The sequence below is a fragment of the Lithobates pipiens genome, unplaced genomic scaffold (assembly GCF_037356315.1).
Source record: "Lithobates pipiens isolate NorthernLeopardFrog02 unplaced genomic scaffold, aLitPip1_a1.2 Scaffold_11, whole genome shotgun sequence".
Classification (NCBI taxonomy): domain Eukaryota; kingdom Metazoa; phylum Chordata; class Amphibia; order Anura; family Ranidae; genus Lithobates; species Lithobates pipiens.
This window is the reverse complement of record NW_027507696.1, coordinates 1,054,582-1,079,798: the sequence shown is the minus strand read 5'-3', so window position 1 is coordinate 1,079,798 and position 25,217 is coordinate 1,054,582. Positions and strand designations below refer to the sequence as shown.

General features: G+C 43.4%; 1 protein-coding gene across 1 annotated transcript in view; it reads left to right on the top strand.

Annotated features, from left to right (window-relative positions):
- Nucleotides 1-22,191, top strand: part of ARRDC1 (arrestin domain containing 1) — an 80,674-nt gene extending 58,483 nt beyond the window's left edge. The window contains exons 4-8 of the mRNA XM_077467998.1: nucleotides 944-1,098; nucleotides 3,768-3,950; nucleotides 6,800-6,976; nucleotides 17,485-17,899; nucleotides 21,554-22,191. Of these exons, the coding sequence (XP_077324124.1) occupies nucleotides 944-1,098; nucleotides 3,768-3,950; nucleotides 6,800-6,976; nucleotides 17,485-17,899; nucleotides 21,554-21,612 (989 nt within the window). The 3' untranslated portion in view covers nucleotides 21,613-22,191. The remainder of the gene's footprint in view (nucleotides 1-943; nucleotides 1,099-3,767; nucleotides 3,951-6,799; nucleotides 6,977-17,484; nucleotides 17,900-21,553) is intronic.
- Nucleotides 22,192-25,217: the final 3,026 nt, after the last annotated feature.

Genomic DNA, 25,217 nt, shown 5'->3' with positions numbered 1-25,217 from the left:
AGCAGATTAAGGGTGTGGGGGGGGGATGCTTTCAGCAGATTAAGGGTGTGGGGGGGGGATGCTTTCAGCAGATTAAGGGTGTGGGGGGGGGATGCTTGCAGCAGATTAAGGGTGTGGGGGGGATGCTTGCAGCAGAATAAGGGTGTGGGGGGGATGCTTGCAGCAGAATAAGGGTGTGGGGGCGATGCTTGCAGCAGAATAAGGGTGTGGGGGCGATGCTTGCAGCAGAATAAGGGTGTGGGGGGGATGCTTGCAGCAGAATAAGGGTGTGGGGGGGATGCTTGCAGCAGAATAAGGGTGTGGGGGGGATGCTTGCAGCAGAATAAGGGTGTGGGGGGGATGCTTGCAGCAGAATAAGGGTGTGGGGGGGATGCTTGCAGCAGAATAAGGGTGTGGGGGGGGGATGCTTGCAGCAGATTAAGGGTGTGGGGGGGGGGGATGCTTGCAGCAGATTAAGGGTGTGGGGGGGGGGATGCTTTCTGCAGAATAGTGGGATTTGTTAAATGTTTGCAGAGTAGGGAGTGTGGCCCGAGGGGGCGAGAGTAGGGAGTGTGGCCCGAGGGGGCGAGAGTAGGGAGTGTGGCCCGAGGGGGCGAGAGTAGGGAGTGTGGCCCGAGGGGGCGAGAGTAGGGAGTGTGGCCCGAGGGGGCGAGAGTAGGGAGTGTGGCCCGAGGGGGCGAGAGTAGGGAGTGTGGCCCGAGGGGGCGAGAGTAGGGAGTGTGGGGGTGTGTGCGGCCACCTGATGCAGCCATGAGCTAGTTTAAAACGCTTCAGAATCTGGACATACTGTATGTCCAGAGAGCTGAAGGAGTTAAAGAAATGCCACAGGTTCTTCCTATTTTTTAATTGCAATGCGCAACCATAATGTATAAAAAGGACGCCCTCTCCTGTACTGCACACCATGGATTAATCTTTGTCATATATTTTTATTTCTTTTTTTCAGCTTCAGCGCCGACGTCCTTCGAGGGGCCGTTTGGTAAGGTGACCCATCAGGTGAAGGCAGTTATAGAAACAAAGAAGCTGTCCAAAGATTACAAATCCAGTAAACTTTTCTACATCCTGCGACCCCTGGACCTAAACGAAATCCCTGATATAGATGTAAGTTTTTATCCCCATTTCAAGGGTTAGTTCACCCAAAACAGATATTTTGGTCATTAGACACTGGTGGGTTGAATTTTCTTACAGATATTTCTGTGACTTAGGAGGGCCATAAATGGTGCAAATTTCTTTTCTGCCACGGGTGGCAGGAAAGAAATTTGCACGATTCACCCATCAACACAGACCGTGCCGACAGGGGAATCTGTAATTGTCTTAGCCTGGCGGCAGGTGCAAGCAATCCCCGTCGGGAGAAGGCGGCGATTATCGCTAGAGGTCATAGCAGCCGCTTGTGATCGCAAGCGAATCCAGCAGGCTGTTTGTACCCGAGTTGATCGAATGATTAACTTGGTACATTCAGCCTGCTCATCAACGGTTCCAATCTTGGCTGGTTCCTGCTGAACCAGCCAAGAATCAAACCGTGTATGGCCAGCTTTAGAGACCCCAATAAGGAGGATGTAAATAAATACATTAAAGTGTAAGTTCACCTTTACAGAAAAATCTGCAAGGTGAACTTGCACAGGACCCCCTCCTTAAACCCCACCCCCCCCACTATTCCTGCTGACCTGCAGTGCGGCGATCTTACGTTCTGACCCCTGCTGTTAAAAACCCCTGCAGCTTAATCTTCTAAATGTACCCCGTCCAGTGGGACATTTAGGAGCATTCTAATTGGTCGGCGTTGTCACATGGGCAGCACTGACCAAGCGGGAACTCGCGTAGCGCATCCTCTCACCGGGTAAGAACGCATGAATGCCGAGGGGATTTCTAAGCTGCAGAATTGTAAGGTGGCTTAGAACGGGAGATCGCCGTGCTGCAGGTCAGCGCGACTGTGGGGGTTGAGGAGGGGGTCCTGAGCAAGTTCACTTTACAGATTTTTCCCTTTTAAGCACCAAATGTGAGCCGTAGGGTTTTTTTTTTCTAAATAACTGTTAAATGATTTGGTTTAATTCCGCTTGAAACAGATTAGTGACAGTTTAAGGTTGTTAATCTCTAGCTGTAGCAGAGATTCAAACGAATATTCAAAGCCATAGTTGAACATCTGTTGATCATGGGTCATTTTGGTTCTTCTAGTTATTATTTGTGTGCTGATGCAGAGTAGGCAAACTGTCTCATCACCGGCATGCCTGGTGCATCTCCCATGTCTGATCTTTGACATATCTAAACCCAAAGGCAAAAATGTATTGCATTTGCAGCTTACCAGTCCTTAGATGTAGCTGTATTGGATTTACTTTACAAAAGTGTCAGTAATGGTGTTATTGGGACAAACCATTGATCACTAACAGGGATACTTATAGTGGTCAGACTTTAATTGGAAAAACCTTCTTTATATTTGAAAAAAAAATAAAAAATTTTCTTGAATTTTCCAAGAAAAGAGTACAGAAACAAAAAATACAAAATACAGGATAACTGTGGCCGTCATAGGCAATCAACATACATAGTAGTCTTGCATCGGAATGTTCATCCTCCACTTAGAATCTGGGTGGTACACAAAAAAAATAGGAAGATCATGTGAAGTCATCATATACCCCACCCAATATGATCCCAGCCATTCCGTATCTTATTCAGGTCCAGGTTTGTAGTGTTGCTTCAGTCAACTGGCTGTACGCATGGTCTGTTCATCTATATCCCATCTCCGTCGGCTAGACCGGAGAGATAGACTTGCCATAAACAGCCTTCAGACAAGGAAATAAAAGATGGAGGAAGAAAAAGAAAAAAGGGGGTAGGAAAAGTACAGATAAGTGGGGGGGGAATTGGTATTCCACACGAGCGTGACGGGCATACAGCGCCGCTGCCTTTCCGCCAAACTGGAAAACCTTTTTATCCCTAAAAGAAACAAATTGTTGTAACTATTTCAAAAAAATAATAAGTGTTGGGAGTTTTTAATTTTTGTTGGTCAAGTTTATTCGAATTTGCTAGGGCATCTAGCATTGCCCTATCCTCAGACTGACAATCCTGCTGTTCAAATTGTCCCCATTGCTTCTCCATAGAGTGGAAATGCCCTAAGACAGGGTGGATTAGGTGACCATAAAGGGGGGGGGGGGCCCGGGGGGGGAGCCTAAAGCAAGAAACTAATAAAGACACCACATTTTAGGATTGTAAAGTATAACTGAATGCAAAACCTTTTTTTTTTTTTTTTTAAGTTTTGGATAGCGTGGAGAGGGATTAGAAACACCTATTAAGTTAGTATTGCTCTCTGTGACCCCGTCTGGGAGATTCACCTTCCTCTATTGGTCCTGTTTACCATTACCATTGAAGGTGAAATTTCCAAATTTTGGGTTGTCTGCAGAAAAGTACTAGAGGGGAAATCTTCCATTGGGGCACCAGTTCAAGTGACTTGGTGACTAATGGATTCCCCTATTTTGCAGGGATTCCCTCACTTCCTGTTTTTGGCTATATGACAGGAAGTGAAGGTAAATCCCCCCCCCCCCCCCCAAATGGCGCACAGATGGTGAAAACAAAATCTGACAGAGGTTATACCCCATCATTACGCTATACAAAATGAAACCGAGAAGTTTTGCTATTTTTAGTTTAAGCTAAAAAGAAAAGGGATGAACACGTTTTATATAAAATTTGACTCGGACAACTTGTTCTACCATGACATTTTTTCGAAGGAGTCGGCTTGTTCAAACATTCAGTTTAATTTGACTTTATCCCTCTTTTTTTTCTTTCAGCAACTCAGTTGCGCTACGGCCACCAAGAAGTTTAATTACAAGCTGGTGAAATCGGGCCAGCTGCTGCTCAGTGTGACCTCTGACCTGCGGGGATATATAGTGGGACAAGCTATCAAAATTCACACCGATGTGGAAAACAAGTCCGGTCGGGACACGGGGGCCATCGTGGCATCTCTTATCCAGGTGAGGGTGGTAGAAGCTGCTTCAAAACATGTGCTGATTTCATCCTTCTTTTTTTTTTTTTTTTTTTTTTTTTTCTTCTTCTTTAATTTCCAGTTTGGGTATTAGGAGAATTAGTGACGGTAAATCTCTCCAACCAGGGCAGCAAAAAGAAAAAAGGGATTGTAACCTCCATACTCAATCCAGTACTGAATGAAGGATTTTGTTAGAGATCTGTACTTTAAAATTTTAAAGTGATGCTAAAGGTTTTTTACCTTCATGCATTCTATGCATGAAGGAAAAAAAAAAAAAAACTGTGTGCAAAACAAAAAACAAAGCTTTTAATACCGTGTGTGTGTGTGTGTGTTTGTTTTTTTTCTTTCAATTCTGTGTTTAAAGTGTATTTCCGCGTTTGCAGTAAAATTTGAGAGCCCAATGTTTGTTTCCATGCATACATAAAAAATAAAAAAAAATAAAAAAAAAATTCTTACATTTTCTTAGGTGTTGAAGCTGACTTTAATGTTTTATTAACCATTTCAGTGAGGGCCTGTCCCAGTAGAATGTAGGACAGGATGAGCCCCCCCATTAACATACTTTGGAGAAGCCTGACCTCTAATTTTATAACCCTTTGTTAGGACAGACCGTGTTCTAATCTAGTTCTGCAATGTGAATGGAGGCATAGAACAAACCTAAGGTAGGTGTTATGCCAGCTTGGCTTCAAAAGGAGTAATAAACTTTAAACGTATGTTTTTGGTAAAGCTAGAAAGGTGCTCCTGGAAGTCCATCCTAACTGCTGAGAAGGTGTGTTTTATTTTTATTTATTTTTTTTTTTATTTTTTTTTTATTTTAATTTTTTTTGGTTCACCCAGGCCAGCCTTTCTCAACCTTTTTAACACAGAGGAACCCTTGAAATAGTTCTCCGGTCTCGGGGAACCCCCTGCTAAAAAATTTAAATCTACAACTCGCGATACATTCGTGTGATGGTCAGTGGGAAGAATGGGACAAGTTACCTCCTTACAGATAGCTAAAAAGATCAATGGTGTCAGTGGGAACTTATCTGAGAGGCAGAAATTGCCCAACGCTGAAGGAACCCCTACAACCTCCTGGAGGAACCCCTACAACCTCTGGAGGAACCCTGGTTGAGAATCACTGACCCAGGCACTGCTGTAGTAGACCGGTCCACCCCCCTCTCTTCTCTTCATAATCTGGTGATCTTGGCTTGCACCTTCTGATCTTGCTGGAACACACTCCATGCTGCCTCTCGCAAACAAAAACCCCAATAAACAAAAACAAATGAGAGCGGTCCCTCGTTTATTCTGAAGGGTAGTACACAGAATTCGGCTCAGGATCTGCTGAGACAATTCTGATTTTTAGCTCAGTAGCAGTGGGTGCTGCATAGTATCTCGCTGAGATTTTTCACTTGTCTTTAATTTTTTTTTCTTTTGAGTACTACTTCTTATTTATGAAAAGTTACCAGTATGCGGCAAACCTCACCAGAAAAGCAGCTGCCCAGGCACGCTCAGAACACCGATTGTATAACCAGTCCTGCTGAGCGGCACTCGCCGTTCAGCCAAACTAATGGGGCCAGAACACCAGACTGAGTAGTGGCTTTGGGGGAGGGGGGAGAGAGAGAATCAACTGTGCCTTCACTGTACATAATGAATGGCGATAAAATGATGCCAGGTGTTGCTGTATGTGGCCTTCACCTCCCCAATTTCTTTTTTTGGGTGGCCAATGCTGATACAAAAAAAAAAATCTAACTGTGTGTGTGTGTGTGTGTGTGTGTATGTATGTATATGTATATGTATATATATATATATATATATATATATATATATATATATATATATATATATATATATATATATATATATATATATATATATATATATATATATATATATATATATATATATATATATATATATATATAATTATATTTTACACGTTTTAAGTAGGAAAAGAAATGGATGAGTAGAACCTCTGTCAGCTTCTGAGACTCAGACTCGCACTCTGTCGCGGTGACCATTGTCCCTGGGAATTAAAGCAATGAGAATTCCAAATTTTTCAGTTGTCCTCAGAACAGGAAGTTGGGGGAAATCCTCCTTTTATTGACGTCTATTGTATTGTAACTGCTGTCTTGGGAGGTCTTCCCTCACTTTGGAGAGGTTCTTTCACTTTCTCTCCGGTCTCTGGGACAGGAAATGAAGAGAAATCTCTCCAGGGGGGACACGATGCAAAATTAGCAAAACTTACCAGGATTTTAACCTATTCCTACTTCAAAAAGAAGCAACTTTTTGGCTTTAGACACACTTTATCCCTGGTTCACTTCATCGTGATTTCGAAGCCACCTGATCAGTGCGATTTTTAATGTGCCATTTCATTGCGGCTTGCGACTTCATTTAACAGAAGTCAATGCAAAGTCGACGTGAGTAGCAACAATTTGAACGGCAATGAGGTAGGACTTGTCAAGCTATTTTGAGTTGTCAAATAGCGCGACAAATTGCACTGGTGTGAACCAGGGCTTAATGTATTTCCTTACCAAAAAAAGACACTTTTGTAAAGAGGAATGTTTCAAGAGATTTGTCAGTATTGGAACTACAAAATATGTAGATTGTATAGTCGGGGAGATTTTTTTTTTTTTTTTTTGATGGTCTCCTACTGCCCAGCTTTCTAAAGGGGTACTGCCAGTTGTCACTTGCAGGCCTCATTTAGCTTAGGTAACCACTAACATTTTGGCAAAGAGACAAATGTAAAAATGCTCTTTCCCTTTTTTTTTTTTTTTTTTTTTTTTCTTGGATTTTTTTTGTTGTAATTTATTTACTTTTTAATTTTTTTTTTTTTTTCCCCCCTCCTCTTTCTTTTGAACTCAGAAAGTTGCCTACAGATCAAAGCGCTGCGTCTATGACCTGCGGACAATCGCAGAGGTTGAAGGGGCTCCGGTGAAGGCTTGGAAACACGCGGTATGGGATGAGCAGATCTTGGTGCCGGCTTTACCACAGTCCATCTTACAAGGCTGCAACCTCATCCAGATAGACTACTACCTCCAGGTGAGACGCAGCCTCTGCTATAAACACAGTTCAAGCCGTTAATTGGCAGGCAGAATGTACAAAGCTAAATGATCAACTTGGATACAACCAGCCTGCTGGATTCTTTTGTGATTATCGCAAACCGATGCTAAAGCCGCTAGCGATAATCGATGTCTACTGGTGGGGGCGCCCCCCCCTGCTGGAAGAAGACAATTGCTGATTCCCCTGTCAACACTGTCTCTGTGTTGATGGGGAAGTCATGCAAATTTTCTTTTGTTGCAGGAAAAAAATGTGCCCAGTGTATGGCCTGCCTAAGATCCCTTGTGTGATGTTTCTCCAATACATAACCCAACGGTCTAAACAAACCCTCAGTATCATGTGTTTGAAGTACAGTGTCAAAACTTCATCTACATAGACCAGGGGTCTCAAACTGGAGGCCTTACAGCTGTTTGCGAAACTACAAGTCCCATCATGCTTCTGCCTGTGGGAGTCATGCTTGTAACTGTCAGCCTTGCATGGGACTTGTAGTAGTTTCGCAACAGCTGGAGGACCACCAGTTTTGAGACCCCTGTCCTATATTGTATAGTTTTGATTTCTTAAAGTGTTTTTGTTCTGTTTATTACTAAAAAGCTCCACCTTTTATCATTAAAAAGCAGTCATTGCATTCCAGCGAGGCAGCTTTGCCAAGCCTGTGGTTATGGAATTATGGATGCGCTGATGCTATATATATATATATATATATATATATATATATATATATATATATATATATATATATATATATATATATATATAATTTAACCATGAATATGAGTACCGATTTATCCACTTATTTATTTTTAATTTTTTTCACATCAATGCCAATCACCGATACCTACCGCAACTGTTTTGTTTGCACTTCAGCTGTCGGCAATGGTACAAAGCATTGAAAAGTCATTTACAAATGAAATCTGTTTATTTTTTTATTTGTTTTTCATTTTTACGTTTTTTTTTTTTAATATGGAAATATATAGGTTTATGTGTGTGTGAAAATATTCACTAACAAAGCAAACAAAAAAAAAAAAGGTTTAATTGTTTATCGTTTATAAAATAGACGTGGGCAAAAAATAAAGCAGGAAAATAATTAAATGGAGGAGAATAGGGAGTTAAGGCTGATTAGAGTAAATTAAGGGGTTAAACAAAGGAACATTTGTTCATCCCCACTGACGGCTCAAAGAACCGAGCCTGAAAGTGTCAGTTTCAGGTATCGGTGCATTTGTACGAGTACCGATACTTGTGCAAATACTCGGTATCGGCACCAATACTATTATCCGTGCAACCCTAGCTGTGATGTTTGATTAGTCTGCTGCAGACAGGATGACACACTTGCTCAGGTCACTCGGTGACAACTGAGACTCTGCATTGTACCTTTTGTAGCAAGTCACATTGTTGGTTTCAGACATTTTAGCAAAAAACTGTACAGGTACCAAAATGTATATGATTGTGTAATCAACATCTCAGTCCAAGAAGTAATGGATAACAATGAATGATGCCTGAGCAAAGATGGCGCCATCCTTCTGGTAGAAAAAAAAAAAACCTATAAAGGCATTTTAAAGCTGGAGTAAACCCGCAGATTTTTTATTTTTTTTTTCTACCTGCAAAGGAAAGGCATAATGAGCTAGTATGCACCGAATACTAGCTCATTATGAAATGCTTACCTTAGAACGAGGCCCGACATCTGGTCTGATCCACGCCGAGGGAGCATGTCAGCTTCTTCCGGGTATCGCGGTTCCGGCGCTGTGAGTGGCCGGAGCCGCGATATCGTCACTCCCGCGCATGTGCGCAGGAGATTTCATCCCGGCCGGGTCCGGCCACTGCCGGGCTTTCAGCCGAGAATCACCCTGTGCGCATGCGCCGCTGCAGTCAGCGGCGCATACCGAGGGGAATATCTCCTAAACCGTACAGGTTTAGGAGATATTTTTTTTTACCTACAGGTAAGCGTTATTATAGGCTTTCCTGTAGGTAAAAGTTAAAAAAAAATTAGTATACAACCACTTTAAGGGGAATACTATAATCTTTGTGAGAAGTAAGAATTACCTGTAAGTGGTAAACTTGCACATTACCTAGCGTGCATGTTTTTACTTATTGACAATATATCTGATGCTAGGTCCACTATAACAAGGTATTCTATTTGTTTGCCAGCTATATTATCTCAGACCGGTTTGGCTGGTAATTATACCTCTAAAATGAGAACTGAAATCCCATTTTTGTTTTTGGTCTTTTTTGACATTTTAACCACTTCCCACCCGGCCGATGCATATATACGGCCGGGTGGGAGCCGTCTACTCCTGATAGGACGTTCAGGAACATCATTCAGGAGTAGCGGGATCGCGCGCGCGCGCAGCCCCGATGTGCTCGTGTCACCCGGACACGGCACATCTCAGATCGGCAGGAGGGCTCTGTGATTGGACACGGCCGTCATGTGATCAGGAGGGCCAATCACGGCCGTCATGTGATGTAAACAAACAGCCGGTTGCTAGGCAATCGGCTCTCCTCTCCTCACACGGAAGTCACCGCTGAGGAGAGGAGAGCAGAACGCTGCAGCCGGCTGATGATCAGTGAGTATGGGCTGCTTTTTACAGCTTTTTACTCACTGATCACCAGTGTAGTGTAAACACACAACACACCACACAGTACAAACACAGTCCCCACATATGTCCCCAAAACACACATGTCCCAAAACATACATGTCCCCAAATAATAAAAACACATGTCCCTAATAATAAAAACATGTCCCCCACATATGTCCCACTAAAATCACATGTCCCAATGATTATCTGCACACATATGTACGTGATCACCTGCACACATATGTACATGATCATTTGCGTACATATGTCCGTGATCACACAAACCAATTATTATACACTTAATGGAATTTTTTTTACCAAAAACATGTAGCAGAATACATTTTGGCTTAAATTTATGACAAAATTTTGATTTTATTGGATTTCTTTTCAAATAGAAAAAAGAAAATATTGTTTTTTTTTCCAAATTTCCGCTATTTTTGCGCTTATATCGCAAAAAAAAAAAAACGGAGTCGTGAATAAATAACACCAAAATAAAGCTCTATTTGTGCGAACAAAATGATAACAATTTCATTTGGGTACAGTGTAGCACGACCGCGCAATTGTCACTGAAAGCGCTAGAGCGATGAAAGCTGAAAATTGGGCTGGGAAGGAAGGGGGTGAAAGTGCCCTGTATTGTAGTGGTTAAAGAGCATCGCCGTGTGCGACCAACATCTGCTGAACCCCTCCTCTTTTTTTTTTTAAATAAAGCTGATTGGCACAAAATGAAGCGTTTCTTAGTCATCGGTGTCTGCCATGGATCGTGTTTTCTGCAAATGGAATTAAATAGAATTTTATGGAGGAACAAGCAGAACGCAGTTACACCGACGTTCTGACCAAAGTCAAATTATCCGGCTGGGCTGTAATGAGTTATCGAGTTCTATTGACGTTGTTCTTCCTCCTCCGAGGTCAGCGGAACAAGATGTTCTAGACACAGAATGGGGAAGGCACTTGTGTTCACCTGAAAATAGAGCCGCCTTTGTGTGTTCAATATTGGCTTCCTGGCGAAAGTGTCGGGTTTTCTTAAAGGGACGTCAAACATGTGGTGTTTACGCTAAGCACACTTGCACTAGGGACCATCCCACGGTCCGTTTTAAATATCAGTTGCACCCTTTTGCGAGGATGTGACAGCTACTATTAACACCTTCCTGTCTGGCCTGAAGCAAAATGACAGCCGGGCGGGAGTTTCATTTCACGTTCTATGACATCCTTCAGAACAAGCCGCTCGTGAGGTGATGGGTGGTGCAGTCTGGCACTCGACACACCACATCTACGATCACGGTAAAGAGCTTATGACGTAGGCTCGTTACTAATGTGATCAGCTGTGTCCAATCACAGCTCATCAGTGTAAATAGGAAGTGCCGGTACTTATTTACAAAATGTTGTAAAAAAAAAAAGGTTGTATCCCAGTCTGAGCCAGATGATTATCTGGGTCTCTGGATTGAGGGTGCCAGTCGCCTCTGGGTCTCTGGCTTGAAGGTGCCAGTCGCCTCTGGGTCTCTGGCTTGAAGGTGCCAGTCGCCTCTGGGTCTCTGGCTTGAAGGTGCCAGTCGCCTCTGGGTCTCTGGCTTGAAGGTGCCAGTCGCCTCTGGGTCTCTGGCTTGAAGGTGCCAGTCGCCTCTGGGTCTCTGGCTTGAAGGTGCCAGTCGCCTCTGGGTCTCTGGATTGAAGGTGCCTGTCGCCTCTGGGTCTCTGGATTGAAGGTGCCAGTCGCCTCTGGGTCTCTGGATTGAAGGTGCCAGTCGCCTCTGGGTCTCTGGATTGAAGGTGCCAGTCGCCTCTGGGTCTCTGGATTGAAGGTGCCAGTCGCCCTCTGGGTCTCTGGCTTGAAGGTGCCAGTCGCCCTCTGTGTCTCTGGCTTGAAGGTGCCAGTCGCCCTCTGTGTCTCTGGCTTGAAGGTGCCAGTCGCCCTCTGGGTCTCTGGCTTGAAGGTGCCAGTCGCCCTCTGGCTTGAAGGTGCCAGTCGCCCTCTGGGTCTCTGGCTTGAAGGTGCCAGTCGCCCTCTGGGTCTCTGGCTTGAAGGTGCCAGTCGCCCTCTGGGTCTCTGGCTTGAAGGTGCCAGTCGCCCTCTGGGTCTCTGGCTTGAAGGTGCCAGTCGCCCTCTGGGTCTCTGGCTTGAAGGTGCCAGTCGCCCTCTGGGTCTCTGGCTTGAAGGTGCCAGTCGCCCTCTGGGTCTCTGGCTTGAAGGTGGCAGTCGCCCTCTGGGTCTCTGGCTTGAAGGTGGCAGTCGCCCTCTGGGTCTCTGGCTTGAAGGTGGCAGTCGCCCTCTGGGTCTCTGGCTTGAAGGTGGCAGTCGCCCTCTGGGTCTCTGGCTTGAAGGTGGCAGTCGCCCTCTGGGTCTCTGGCTTGAAGGTGGCAGTCGCCCTCTGGGTCTCTGGCTTGAAGGTGGCAGTCGCCCTCTGGGTCTCTGGCTTGAAGGTGGCAGTCGCCCTCTGGGTCTCTGGCTTGAAGGTGGCAGTCGCCCTCTGGGTCTCTGGCTTGAAGGTGGCAGTCGCCCTCTGGGTCTCTGGCTTGAAGGTGGCAGTCGCCCTCTGGGTCTCTGGCTTGAAGGTGGCAGTCGCCCTCTGGGTCTCTGGCTTGAAGGTGGCAGTCGCCCTCTGGCTTTTTGTTCTTCCCCTTTCCTCCTCTCCCCTTTCATACCCACACCATCCTTTAATTTAAACCAGCTACTCCTTTTACTGAGGAATTTACTGACCTTTTGTCCTTTCTGTGAGAATGACCTGTCATTGCTACACTGAAGCCTAACGCACAACCTGCAGGGTTGAATGAAAAAAAATTAACAGCTCAGGTCAGAGCCACTGTGCAAACTATCCAATGTTAGTACAGCGATTTTTATTTATTTATTTTTTTTTGCTCAACAACTTTGTTCGAATCTCGCCCATTTCAGCAGAAATTTTGTACAGTGTATGGCCGGCCTTTGACTTCAGTCATCTCCTTGAAGCTAGGTCTTATTTCCCCACAATCTTTTACTTGTGTTATATGTGAACGTTCTATGACAAATTTAGATTATTTGCTTTTTCTGGGCTAGATTGAGCACCGGACATTAGGCATGCCTAGCTAGTCCTACCGTGCAGATTTACCATTTATGCTGCTGCATTTGAGAGCTGTTATTTGCTTTTCTTTTTGATCAGTTTTACATCCTGTAGGACTATTCCTTCATCTACAGTTTTCAAAGTATGCACACCCCTTGAAATGTTCCACGTTTTGTCATGTTACAACCAAAGACGTAAATGTATTTTATTAGGATTTTATGTGATAAACCAACACAAAGTGGCGCATAATTGTGAAGTGGAAAGAAAATTACACTTCTTCTTTTTTTTTTTTTATACAAATATGTGATGAGTTAATACTTGGTAGAACCACCTTTTCACTGCAATTACAGCTGCAAGTCTTTTTGGGGATGTCTCTAGCAGATTTGTGTGAGTGACATTTTTGCCCATTCTTTGCAAAGCTCTGTCAGATTGGATGGAGAGCATCTGTGATCAGCAATTTTCAAGTCTTGCCACAGATTCTCAATTGGATTTAGGTCTGGCCTTTGGGCCATTCTAACACATGAATATGCTGTGATCTAAGCCAGGTGTCTCCAAACTACGGCCCTCCAGTTCTGGAACTACAATTCCCATCATGCCTGGTCATGTCAGTTTTACAATGCCCTCATGGGACATGTAGTTCTGCAACAGCTGGAGAGCCGTAATTTGGAGATCCCTCATCCAATCCATTGTAGCTCTGGCTGGTTGTTTGGGGTTGTTCACCTGTTGAAAGCTCAACCTCATCCATCTTCTCATCAACTCCGACCAACTTCCCTGTACCTGCTGAAGAAAAGCATCCACATGGTATGTTCAGGGTGATGTGCAGTGTTAGTTTTCCACCACAGATGGCATTTTGCTTTTAGGCCAGAAAGTTCAATTTTGGTCTTGTCTGACCAGAGCACCTTCTTCCACTTTTGTGTCCCCCACATGGTTTCTAGCAAACTGCAAACAGGACTTCTTATGACTTTCTTTCAACAATGTCTTTCTTCTTGCCACACTTCCATAAAGGGCAGATTTGTGGGGAGACGACTAATAGTTGTCCTGTGGACAGATTCTCCCCCCTGAGCTGTGAATCTCTGCAGCTCCTCCAGAGTTACCATGGACCTCTTGGCTCTTCTCTGATGAATGCTCTCCTTGCCTGGCTGGTCCGTTTAGGTGGACGGCCATGTCTTGGTAGGTTTGCAGTTGTGCCCATACTCTTTTTCTATTTTCGGATGATGGATTGAACAGAACTCCGTGAAATGTTCAAAGCTTGAGATGTTTTTAAATCCTAACTCTGCTTTAAAACTTCTCCACAATTTTATCCCTGACCTGTTTGGTGTGTTCCTTGGCCTTCATGATGCGGTTTGTTCACGAAGGTTCTCTAACAAAGAGGACTTTACAAAACGGCTTTATTTATACTGAGATTAAATGACACACAGGTGGACTCTATTTACTAATTAGGTGACTTCTGAAGGCAATTGGTTCCACTAGATTTTAGTTTGGGGTATCAGAGTAAAGGGGGGCTGAATACAAATAAACGCCACACTTTTCAGATATTTATTTGTCAACCATTTTGAAAATCCTTTTCCTTCCACTTCACAATTATGTGCTAAAAAGTGTTACATCAAATTTACCCCCAGATATCAGAGACATGTTGGAGATGTCATGGAGCAGAAGGAACATTATTACATATATTTTGGGAATGTCCAAAAATTAGAGTGTTCTGGGAGATGGTAGCCGATACTATTGTAAGGATTACAGGAATTGACCTGGGAGATAAACCGGCAACTTTTCTGCTGCTGGACATCCCAATGGCAATAGAAAGATTCAAAAATTCTTTGCTGAGACATTTATTGATAGCAGCAAGGGCATGTATCCCGGTTCTGTGGAAAAAAAGCAACCCTCCAGCTAGAGCACAGTGGTTTCAGAGAATTGCAGAAATCCAACAAATGGAAAATTTAACAATGACAATGAGAGATCAAGACGAGAAATATCAGAAGATCTGGGCTCCATATCTAAATTATAGAGAAAGTATGATGTGAAACATTTCGAAATATGATAGAGCAGGCGGGTGGTGGTGGGGGGGGGGGGGGAGTGAGGGGGGGGATTATAGTGAAAATTCAAACTTTTTTTTTTTTTTTTTTTTTCTCTTGTTTGTATATTTATTTATTTATTTTTCTGGGAGGGAAGGGTGAGGGAGGGGGGAGGATGACATGGAATTGAGGTACGGATTGAAATATTATAAGACTGTTATAGCTGTTAAAGAAGTTGTAGATGTAAAACGAAATGTAATGTGAAATCTATGGAAAGAAAAGATGAAAAAATAAAGAATTTATAAAAAAAAAAACAATTATGTGCCACTTTGTGTTGGTCTATTGCAGGGGTGCCCAACCTTTTGAAGAGCGAGGGCCACTTAAGCGACTTGGTAACTGGTCGCGGGCCACAATGAAGCAGGCGGGACACAGGCCACTCTACTCTATGGGTCCTCCGATCCGCCCTGACAGAAGGAAATTGATCCCCTTCTGTTTTATTTATTTTTTGGTGAATCAGATTGGAGGTGTAAAAGGACACAAATCTGTTCACATCTGCCGTTTCATAGAGGTGAATGGACGGTCCGATTGTGTGAAAGGGGCCTTTCACACTATTGCAGTGCAGTGCACCTGTGTGTTAGTTACACTTTGCCATAGACTTCTATTATATCCTGCAGGTGTGGTGCACTTTCTGAAAGCTCACCACACCTGCAGGTAATAACAGAAGTCTATGCCTCAGTGCAGGTAACCTGAAGGTGCGCTGTACCTGCGGATCAGTTTGAAAACAGCCCAGTAACCACTACAAAGATATGCCCATATATCCAATGCAATTTTAGTAATAAACTGACCTTTAATAACAGTCTTCCATTCAGGTTGCTGTCCCCGGCAGAGTGCATTTGGCATCGCTCCACCTGTGGCAAGAGACGGCGCTATACAGGAAGCATCAGCTTACACAGCTCTTTTCCACAGCTGCTTGCTCTGCCGGCTTCATTGGGCTTGCCAACCTGCCATCCTACAGAGGGAGGTCGCGGGCCACATCAGAGGGCTCAGCAGGCCACATGTGGCCCCCCCCGGGCCACTGGTTGGGCAACCATTGTCTATTGTATAAAATAAATTTACGTTTTTGGTTGTAACATGACGACAAAATGTGGAAAACTTCAAGGTGTATGAATACTTTTTCAAGGCACTGTGTGTTGGCCCATTGTAACCTTGACACAATAGTTATGGCTCGTGCTACCACATTCTTGTTTAATCCTATGTAATATGTATAGTCGTCAATAAAGACTGAATTAAACAAAAAAAATCAGTTGGTGCGTCTTGGTAGCCTTTCTAGCTGCAGGAGACAGATGCTTGGTGCCACCATGACGGTGACAACAGGTCAGTAGGTGACCTCACTATAGTATTACTTGCGTGGAAGTGGCAATTTGCCTGTGCAGTGATCTTGGCAGGTTGGCATATGGGCAAAGCTTGGTGCAGGAGAGAAAAAGTAATCAGAAAAAAAAGTTCTAATAAGGGTCACCTCAAAGTGGACCTGTGAATATCTAGAAAATGAATTATAGTACCTAAAGCAAATCTAGGGCTTTTCTATTCCTTACCCTACATGCCCAGTTTGTTTGTGTTTGTTTGTTTGTGTTTGTGTTTGTGTGTGTTTGTGTGTGTGTGTGTGTGTTTGTTTGTGTGTGTGTGTGTGTTTGTTTGTGTGTGTGTGTGTGTTTGTTTGTGTGTGTTTGTGTGTGTGTTTGTGTGTGTGTGTTTGTGTGTGTTTTTTGTTTTTTTTATTTGCAAGTGAGAATAAAACCATGTAAAATGATGGCCCTGACCTGCTTTCAACACTTTCACTTTACCTTTTTGGAAAGGGAACCTATGCTTTCTCAAATTCCCTGAAAAGCAACAGGTTTGATTTAATTCCTGGCCCTCTCCTACATTCACTCGTGTCTTTTGCTCCTCTGTTTGGCAATGGGACTGAAGAGAAGTACCCAGTACACTCCCCAGGATGGGATACTGTATTTCCCTTCCATTAGGGATTGGCCCAGCTCTGTCACATGGCGGTAGCTGGAGAGTCCTTGGCACTCGCTGGTAGTGATCGTGGAGGTAAATGGAGCAGCGGGGTCAAAGCAGAGGTTCAGGTTGAAATTAACCTGAAGCTTTACCTATTAACCGTAAAGAGAACCAGTCAGAAAAGGGCATATGTTTGGTAAGTCTTCATAAATATACTAAATTATAAAAGAGAAACAATTGACCTCTTATTTAGCTTTTTTTTTACTTTAAAGTATTTTAGCTTGAGTGTTTCCCAGATCTAGAGTATGCAATTTGTAAGGTCAGGCATTTGACAAGTCAGCAAAGATCTTTTATTTATTTTTTTCAAGGTTGCAGCCAGGGACTGTGCCATGGCTTCAGATGGCCACACAGACAAGTCCCATGCCTATCTTGGGGTTGCCATACATGGTTTGTCTTCTTTCAATTAGCTGGAAGGCTGGTTGGAAAAACAAAAAAACAATGGATTCCCTCATCCACCCAAGTGAGGTGATTGGAGGAATCTGTGCTATTATATTCTGCAAGGGGGGACTCTTTCAGACCGCTGTCAGAATACATTGATTGGCATTGCAGCCAACTGGCTCAGCCTCTGATCAAATTGTAAAGTTTTTCCATCAATCCCGTTCAAGAGACGTCAATCATTAAATTGACTTCTGACGAGCTGCAGTAGCTATAGATGGATCGACCTTGGCCGATTTTAGCAGATCCAACCAAATTTCAACCCATCTATGGCCAGGTCTGTTATAGTAGCTTATTTTATGTAAATTATTATTATTGTTACAAGTAGTAGTTGAGCTTTTTTTGTACATGATCTGAACCAGGATTACATTGACTTCTTTCCCACCTAGGTAACAGTAAAAAATCCTGAGGTGTCGGTGACATTACCCATCTACATTGGAAATATACCGGTCAGTCAAGCTCGCTTAGGACTGAGACATTCTATATCGCAGGTGCCAGCTCCTGTCGTCCCCTCGGCGCCCCCTGCTGACGATGACCAGTGTGGTAGCACCCAGCCAATGGACAATGTGTCTATCCCCACCAAGTGCCACTCCCAGCAGCAAGCAAATGCCCCATTCTGCTATGCATCTGAGCTGAACTTTCCCAACGCACAGATGGAAAATCTAGGCTCCCCCTCGCACCCAACTCTTTGCTTATCCACAGGGTCCACAATCCCTTATTATGCTGAGGGAGCAGTCGTTCCGGTGCCTTCAGCCGGCTCACTTATTCTACCCCCGGAGTACAGCACATGGGGTTATCCTTATGGTAAGTGCTCTTTTTAACTGTCAGAAATTTATATTTGGAGTGTTGTATTCTCAAATTATTTATTTCTAGCTACAGAGTTGTTGCTGCAATGCCAAACCACCATTAAAGTGATACTAAACCCATGGCATGCCTCATAACCCACTGTCAGGGCATCACTAATTGGTGCTGTGCCGATCACATGCCCTCCAACAAAAAATGGATACAGAGTGCATGCTACGATCTAACACATTGCATGTGCAGACTTGCCACTGCTGCTCTGTACGAACGGCAGATGGTTTGGGGACAGTATAAGAAAGGGAGGATCAGAGACTATGGGATCAACAGCCCTTTTGCACAAAGTGGAGGATTAACCCCTTAGGTTTCACAGTGAGTCTACCAAGGATGCTTTCATGCATAGGTAGTGTTGGTTTAGTAACCCTTTAAAGCCCAAATCCAGCAATTGGACAGAAAAACGCGACCCTTGCAGTGCCCCCCCCCCCCCCACACTACAAGTGTTAAATGCATATGTCTAGGGAGATGAAGGGCAGTAACATTTTGCCTTACACCAGCTCTGGCTAGCTCCCGTGCTATGGGCTGTGAGCTGTCCCTTGGCATCACATAAAGTGCAGGGCTCTTAATCCTGTATTGTAAGTGGAGAGGTCAGGTGTGTGACTGCGGTCAGGACACCATACAGAAGAAACTTCGCAGAATTAGTCAGGGGATAGGGTGGTAAGTATTGCTCCTTATTCCTGCACACTTAGACTTAACAAGCAGCAGTTCATTTCCACAGTTGGACTCTAAGGCCGCGTACACACGGGCGGACTGTTCGCCCAACTTAGTTCGTCAAACAGTCCGCTCAAAATTTGCATGAACGGACTTGACCACACACGAACGAACAGTCCGCTGAAAGCGTGCGCGATGACGTGAACGGGATGAGAAATACGACGTCCAATACACTGCAATGCAACCTTCACCGTGTAAATCCTTTCTGAGCATGCGCGAAACTTAGTTTGTCGAACAAGCCTACACACGAGCGGACTGTCCGCTGAAACCAAGTTTCAGCGGACTGTCTTACGGAAATTCCGAAAAACTTTGTTCGTCAGACTGTCCGCTGAAGCCCACACACGAGCGGACTGTCCGCCCGTGTGTACGCGGCCTTAGTGTAGTAAAGAATTGCATTAAAGGAGCTCAAGAACCAACTGTTCAATGATTACACACTCGCACACTTATTTTTTATTTATTTTTTTTTGCTTTTGCACCTGGTAAGGAGATTTGTCTTGATTTCCTTTCCATGACACAACGGTGAAAAATCTCCCCAAAACAATGGAAAAGGCCTACCTTTTGACAGTTTTCGCCACTACAGGTGTCCTTGTCGAAAAGCTTTCCCATGCCTTCTGTTTCAGCGACAATTGAAGCATTTTGAATCTTCTATCACTTTCTGATGCAGCGATTCTGGTCATCAGGATCCTGACAGCAATAGAAACCGAAACAAAAAAATGATTACCACCCCAATTTATAACTAGCTTTTAAAATAAGGTGGGCATGGAAGGGCATTGCACAGCACAAAGGATTTCCCAACACCTGCTGGCCAGCAAAAAAAAAAGGTTTGGGGCTTCTAAATAATAGCAAGGAACATACAGTCCACATTAAAGAGCTTACCTGTAGGTCCAAGAAATATCTCCTAAACCTACACGGTTTAGGAGATATTTGCCAAAATACAGGCACCGCTGTCTACGGCACATGCGCCATAGACAGCGGCGTGCAGGCGCACTGAGCGCGCCACTGTCAACGGCGATATGCCGCGAGTGGCGGCTCCTGTGCGCATGCGCGGGAGTGACGTCATCGCGGCTTCGTCGAATATCAGCGGCGGAGCAGCGAGACCCACCGAGAAGATGGATGCTCCGGACTACAGGGGACAGCGGTGACATCGCTGGCTCCTGTGTCAGGTAAGTGACACATAATGGACTACTATGCGATGCGATGCATAGTAGTCCATTATGCTTTACCTTTGCAGGGAATCAAAGAGGAAGTAAACCAATCAGGGTTTACTTCCTCTTTTAACAAGTGTGTGCTGTAAATTGTCTCCAGGATTTCTCCTGTTCCTCCTTGCTGGAGGCTGCCATTTTGCTGAAGCCCAGAGCCCCTGAACAACCGTAAATAAAGCAGACCTAAACCCATCAATTTAATGCTTTCACAAAAGTTACATTTCCTGGATTGCTAACTGTCATATTTACTTGTGTCCTCAACCCAAATGTCAAACCATCAAATGTTTGGTGCCATAACTGATCACATATTAAGCAACGTTTTTACTTTAAATCTGTGGTTGTCAACTTATGTGGTGTAGAGGGCCCCTGAGAGTCAGACTGCAGACATGCTAGAGGAGATGGTCATGGTCTGCAGACCTGCTACAGCTATTGGTGGAGACTTGCTGAAGAAGTCTGAGATTGGTGATGTTCTGTAAGACTGCTAGAGATTACTGCCATTAATACTACCATTACACCCCCTTTACAGATCAATGCAACTCCCAATACTGGGGGGCTGCTCACATCTCTCTTGAGCCACATGTTGGGCATCAGGGCTTTTAAATGCTCAAATAATCAAACTAAATAAAATACAGTATTAGTATACAATTAAATTTGGTGTGTATCTACCACAGGGTGGTCCTGAGGATACGCTGCAGAATAAACATGCCACGTCCCGATATTTAAATTTACTAGAAAACACAACAGCTAATGTTGATAGTGATGGACTTTTTAGGCATAAATATAGATGGAAGAGAATAATTTGAAAAAAAATATTTTATTTCTAAAAGCAAACAAATGTTCAATGCCTCAGAGCATAATAGTTACACTGTCTAGTATAGTATAGGTGCATCACATTTTACATATATTCCTATATACATACAACATGGGGACATTAAAAAAGAGGAACCGTCAATACAGAAAAATAACATTTACGAAAAAAGTGTATCCTAGATGACTCGGCTCAGAGATGCTCTACATCAGGGGGTCTCAAACTGGTGGCCCTCCAGCTGTTGCAAAACTACAAGTCCCATCATGCCTCTGTCTGTGGGAGTCATGCTTGTAACTGTCAGCCTTGCAATGCCTCATGGGACTTGTAGTTTTGCAATAGTTGGAGGGCCGCTAGTTTGAGACCCCCTGCTCTACATGTTACGCCTTCTCTACAACGCTTCATCAGGAGCTTATGACGTTTTTTTTTCTTAGAATATGTAAAATGTGATGTACCTATATTATACTACACAGTGTAACTATTACGCTCTGAGGCATTGAACATTTGATTGCTTTTAGAAATAAAATATGGTTTAAAATTATTCTCTTCTATCTATGTTTATGCCTAAAAAGTCCATCACTATCCACATTAGCTGTTGTGTTTTCTAGTATTGGCATACACTTTAAAACTGTTTAAAAAAACAGGCAGCTCAAAAAAAAAAAAAATTTTCTTCGAAATTGAAAAAAATAACACTCAATATTTCAATTCTTTGTACATTTTAAGTAAAATATTGGCATTTTTTTTCTTGTATTAAATCACACTGAACTATGTCGACATTGAGTCCCATTATGAAAATGATTTGCTACCATATCTATATATTTAGACCCCGTGTGGTATACATGAAGGAGCTTATTTTTTAATTATTTTTTTTTTTTTCTTTTACAGATGCTCCGCCATCCTATGAACAGAGCTGCAGCGAGGCCGGAGTCAGTAACGAAAACTGAGAAGGTTGCTTTTTATTTTCAGATTAAAAAAAAGAATAAAAACACTCCAGCTCCACTCAGAGGATGATTCAGTGGACACTTCCTAATCCTTGTTTTTATTCCGGGGACAAAGCCCCATCGTGCAATCTCCAAGGACAAACTGTGCTGACGCTGGACGTTACAATCTGATGCCTTATAAAAAAAAAGGAACATTTTTAAAATATAAATATATATAAAAATCTATAAGTATTTACAAGTGCCGGATTGCAAGTAACCTACTGTCTGATTTTTTTTTTTTTTTTCTTTTTTACGGAGCGTTTGGTGTGAACGTTGATTACAGTAACTGAAATGTTTCCCAAGATTCCATTTTTATAATCTGTTCAATGAGTGGCATTTGTTGCAGAACTCCTTTTTCTGATGTGCTGTACTTTATACCCACTGTAACCCTTAGCAACGTCTTAGGGGTTGTACTTGGCTAGACCTAATTAGACAACTGTTCTGTTTTTAAAGCTTCTCTAGGGCTATATCCCAGCATGCACACCCAGTAAAGGGAGGATGTCGGGGCTGCTGGCCAAAGGACTAAAGCTAGTCGTACACTGAGGGTTGTGTTTTTTGTTTTTTGTTTTTTTGGTTTTAGTTTTTTTTTTTTTTTTTTTTTTTTTTTTAAACCACTCAGCCTGCAGAACGAAGGAAAAAAAAAGATTCTTCTATCTACGCTGTATGAACCTCCCATGGCAACTATTGTATTTGGAAAGCCAGGCTAGCCAGCTCTCAGGATGCCTGAACAGCGGCTGCATCTGATTTTGGATGCAACCTCCGTTCGGCTGGCAATTTGTTTTTTGTCTGGATTCTTTGATAAAAATGATTTATTGGGCAGGAGATAGATGACAGGACAACCTTTCTAAGGAACCGGCTGGAATTTGCAGTGTATGGCCAGCATAAAGATTTTTGTTCCTCTTGTAGGATAGCGTGCCTTGTTGCATTTAAATATACCTGTCATGTACTAAGTGTGGAGGTTTTTTTGCAGACTTCTGAGGATACTCGTTTTCCGGCTGTCTCTGGCTTTAGTACTTCTGGGTCTGGAATAAGAATGACTGAAGTGAGAATTCCAGTTCAAAATGTATCATCTTTACTGTCTCAGAAAATATTAAATCTAAAAGTAAAAATTGTATTTATATTGCAGCTTACCAATTCTTAGATGCCATTGCTGCATTAGTTTTATTTTTATTTTTTTTTTAATTTTTTAGGATTTTTATTTTTTTTCTATTTTCACCTGTTAATCCAGACAGCAAGGCTGTTTTTCACAGCACAAACTCTCCAGCGGTATGTATCAGTTTACAGGGGTCTCTAAAATTTCTACACAAAGGGCCAGTTCTACTGTCTTTCAGACTTGGGGGGGGGGGGGGGGGTGGACTGTCGCCATTGGAAGTGGAAAATGTCCCAGCATCGGTGGCAGTAAACAAATGCCCCATCTTTGGCGACACTGGTAAGGAATTGTGCCCCCCCCCCCATTGTTGGTGTCATTGGGAGGAATTTTGCCCCTTCGTTTTGTGAGTGGGGGGGAGGGGGGGTAACTATGCCCTATTTTGGTGTCAGAAGATGAAATGTTGCCCCAAGGGCCAGATAAAAGCAAGCAAAGGGTTTCATTTGGGCCTCAGTATGACGGCCGCTTGTTTACATGAATGAGGCAAACCAGTTAACATTGGCAAGAGTGATTAAAATGATCAGATTTTAGTTATTTATGTAAAACCTTTAATCCATAAAAAAAAAAAAAAAAACTGGCTACGTGAGCTGGCGTTTGGCTGTTAGTGTATCTAAATCTGCTAATAGGTTTAGCACTCCTCTCACCCCGGATTGACAGTGCTGCTGTCTGCTGTACCTCCTTTGCCCATTCCTACAGAATAGTGACTTGCCAATACAGAAGTTGTGTTACCAGCTAGATCACCAGATGAAAACGGGAAAGCCAAAGAAAAAAAAACAAACAAACACAGCCACATCTAATGATTGGTAAGCTGCAATATATTACTTTTTTTTTTAGTTTTAACAAACGCTCTAAAGTAGGGGTCTCCAAACTTTTCAAACAAAGGGCCAATTTATTGTCCTTCAGACTTTAGGAGGGCCAGATTGTGGCCAGTGGGGGGCAGAAAATGTCCCGGGCCTGGCATCAGTGAGAATAAATATGTCAATAGTAGAGTAGGAGTAGTGCTATTAGTAGGAGGAATAGTATCCCATCATTGGAAGAAATGGTGGCCCATTGTTGGTGTCAGTGGGGAGGAATAGTGCCTCGTATTACTGGGAGGAATAGTGCCCCCAAGGGCTGGATAAAGGCTAGCAAAGGGCCACAACTGGCCCTCGGGCTGCAGTTTGGAGACCCCTGCTCTAAAGCATCAGAATGAATATCAATCCACTATCATAGAAGAGGCCAGCCATGGACATCTTCATATCCTAATGGGAGCACTTTATAATGAAAAGGTTCAAGAGACTGTAGAATGGCTCTAGGCAAAAAGTTAGATTTGTTGGTGACTTGCCAATGCTACCGGGAAACGCAGCAACAGTCAGCCTGTTCATTTTATATTTATTTAGCAGGCTTTCCACAGTGCTTCCGGTGGGACTGCAGACTCTCATCATGTTCTGTGTAATATATATATATATATATAATCTCTCATCACCACCTCTCTTCCCCTCTCTCAATCTTTCTGTATCTTTTTTTTTTTTTTTTTTTTTTTTTTTTTTTTTTTTCTTTTCCTCTCCATTTTTCTCTTTTCGCTCCCTCTTCTTCCTTCCCGGCTCATCTAGTTGTTCGCAGTGCACTCATGGGAACAATGAGATTGTTGGCAGCAGATTGGTCTAGTACAGGGATGTGCAATTACCGGACCCCCCAGCTGTTGCAGAACTACAAGTCCCATGAGGCACAGCAAGACTCTGACAGCCATAAGCAGGACACCCAGAGGCATGATGGGACTTGTAGTTTTGCAACAGCTGGAGGTCCGCTAATTGCAGATCCCTGCTCTAGTACATTGCAGTTTGGTGTGCATACAATGAGACCAGTCTGACCAGTTGGGTTGCTTTTTCCTGTATGTATCCCAAGGCTGCATGTTTGGTTTTGCTTGGAAGAACCCCTTTACACCTGCGTTTGCGGTCATTTTTTTTTTCTGTCCACCTGCATTACGTTCGGAAACGCCAATTATTTAGAATTGGCTGTCAGTGCAGAGCAATAGACAAGAAATGGAAGCTGTAGAACTTTTGTAATGCAGTGCAGTACAGATTAATGGCCAGCTACTCTACTTCTGACTTGCAGTACTAGTTTAAAGTGGTTGCAAACCCTTACATACACCAAGTGGAGCAACTGGCCTCAAGTGCTACCCAGGGATGAAACAAATCGTCCTACATAAGTGTTACCTGTTTATCTGTAGTGAAGAGAGCTGATTGGAGGACAGAGACACACCCCACTCCACACAAGTACAGAGCTGAGGCTGTCAGTCAGCTGGAGGCCCCTCCCCCTGTCGCCATTTTTCTCTTGTGTCAGGAAAACGTGTCAGAAGTGATTAATGCTGATAGCAAAGCAGCAGACAGAAATGACACTTGGTTCTCTTGATTGAGACAAATGCACACTATAGAGGGATATG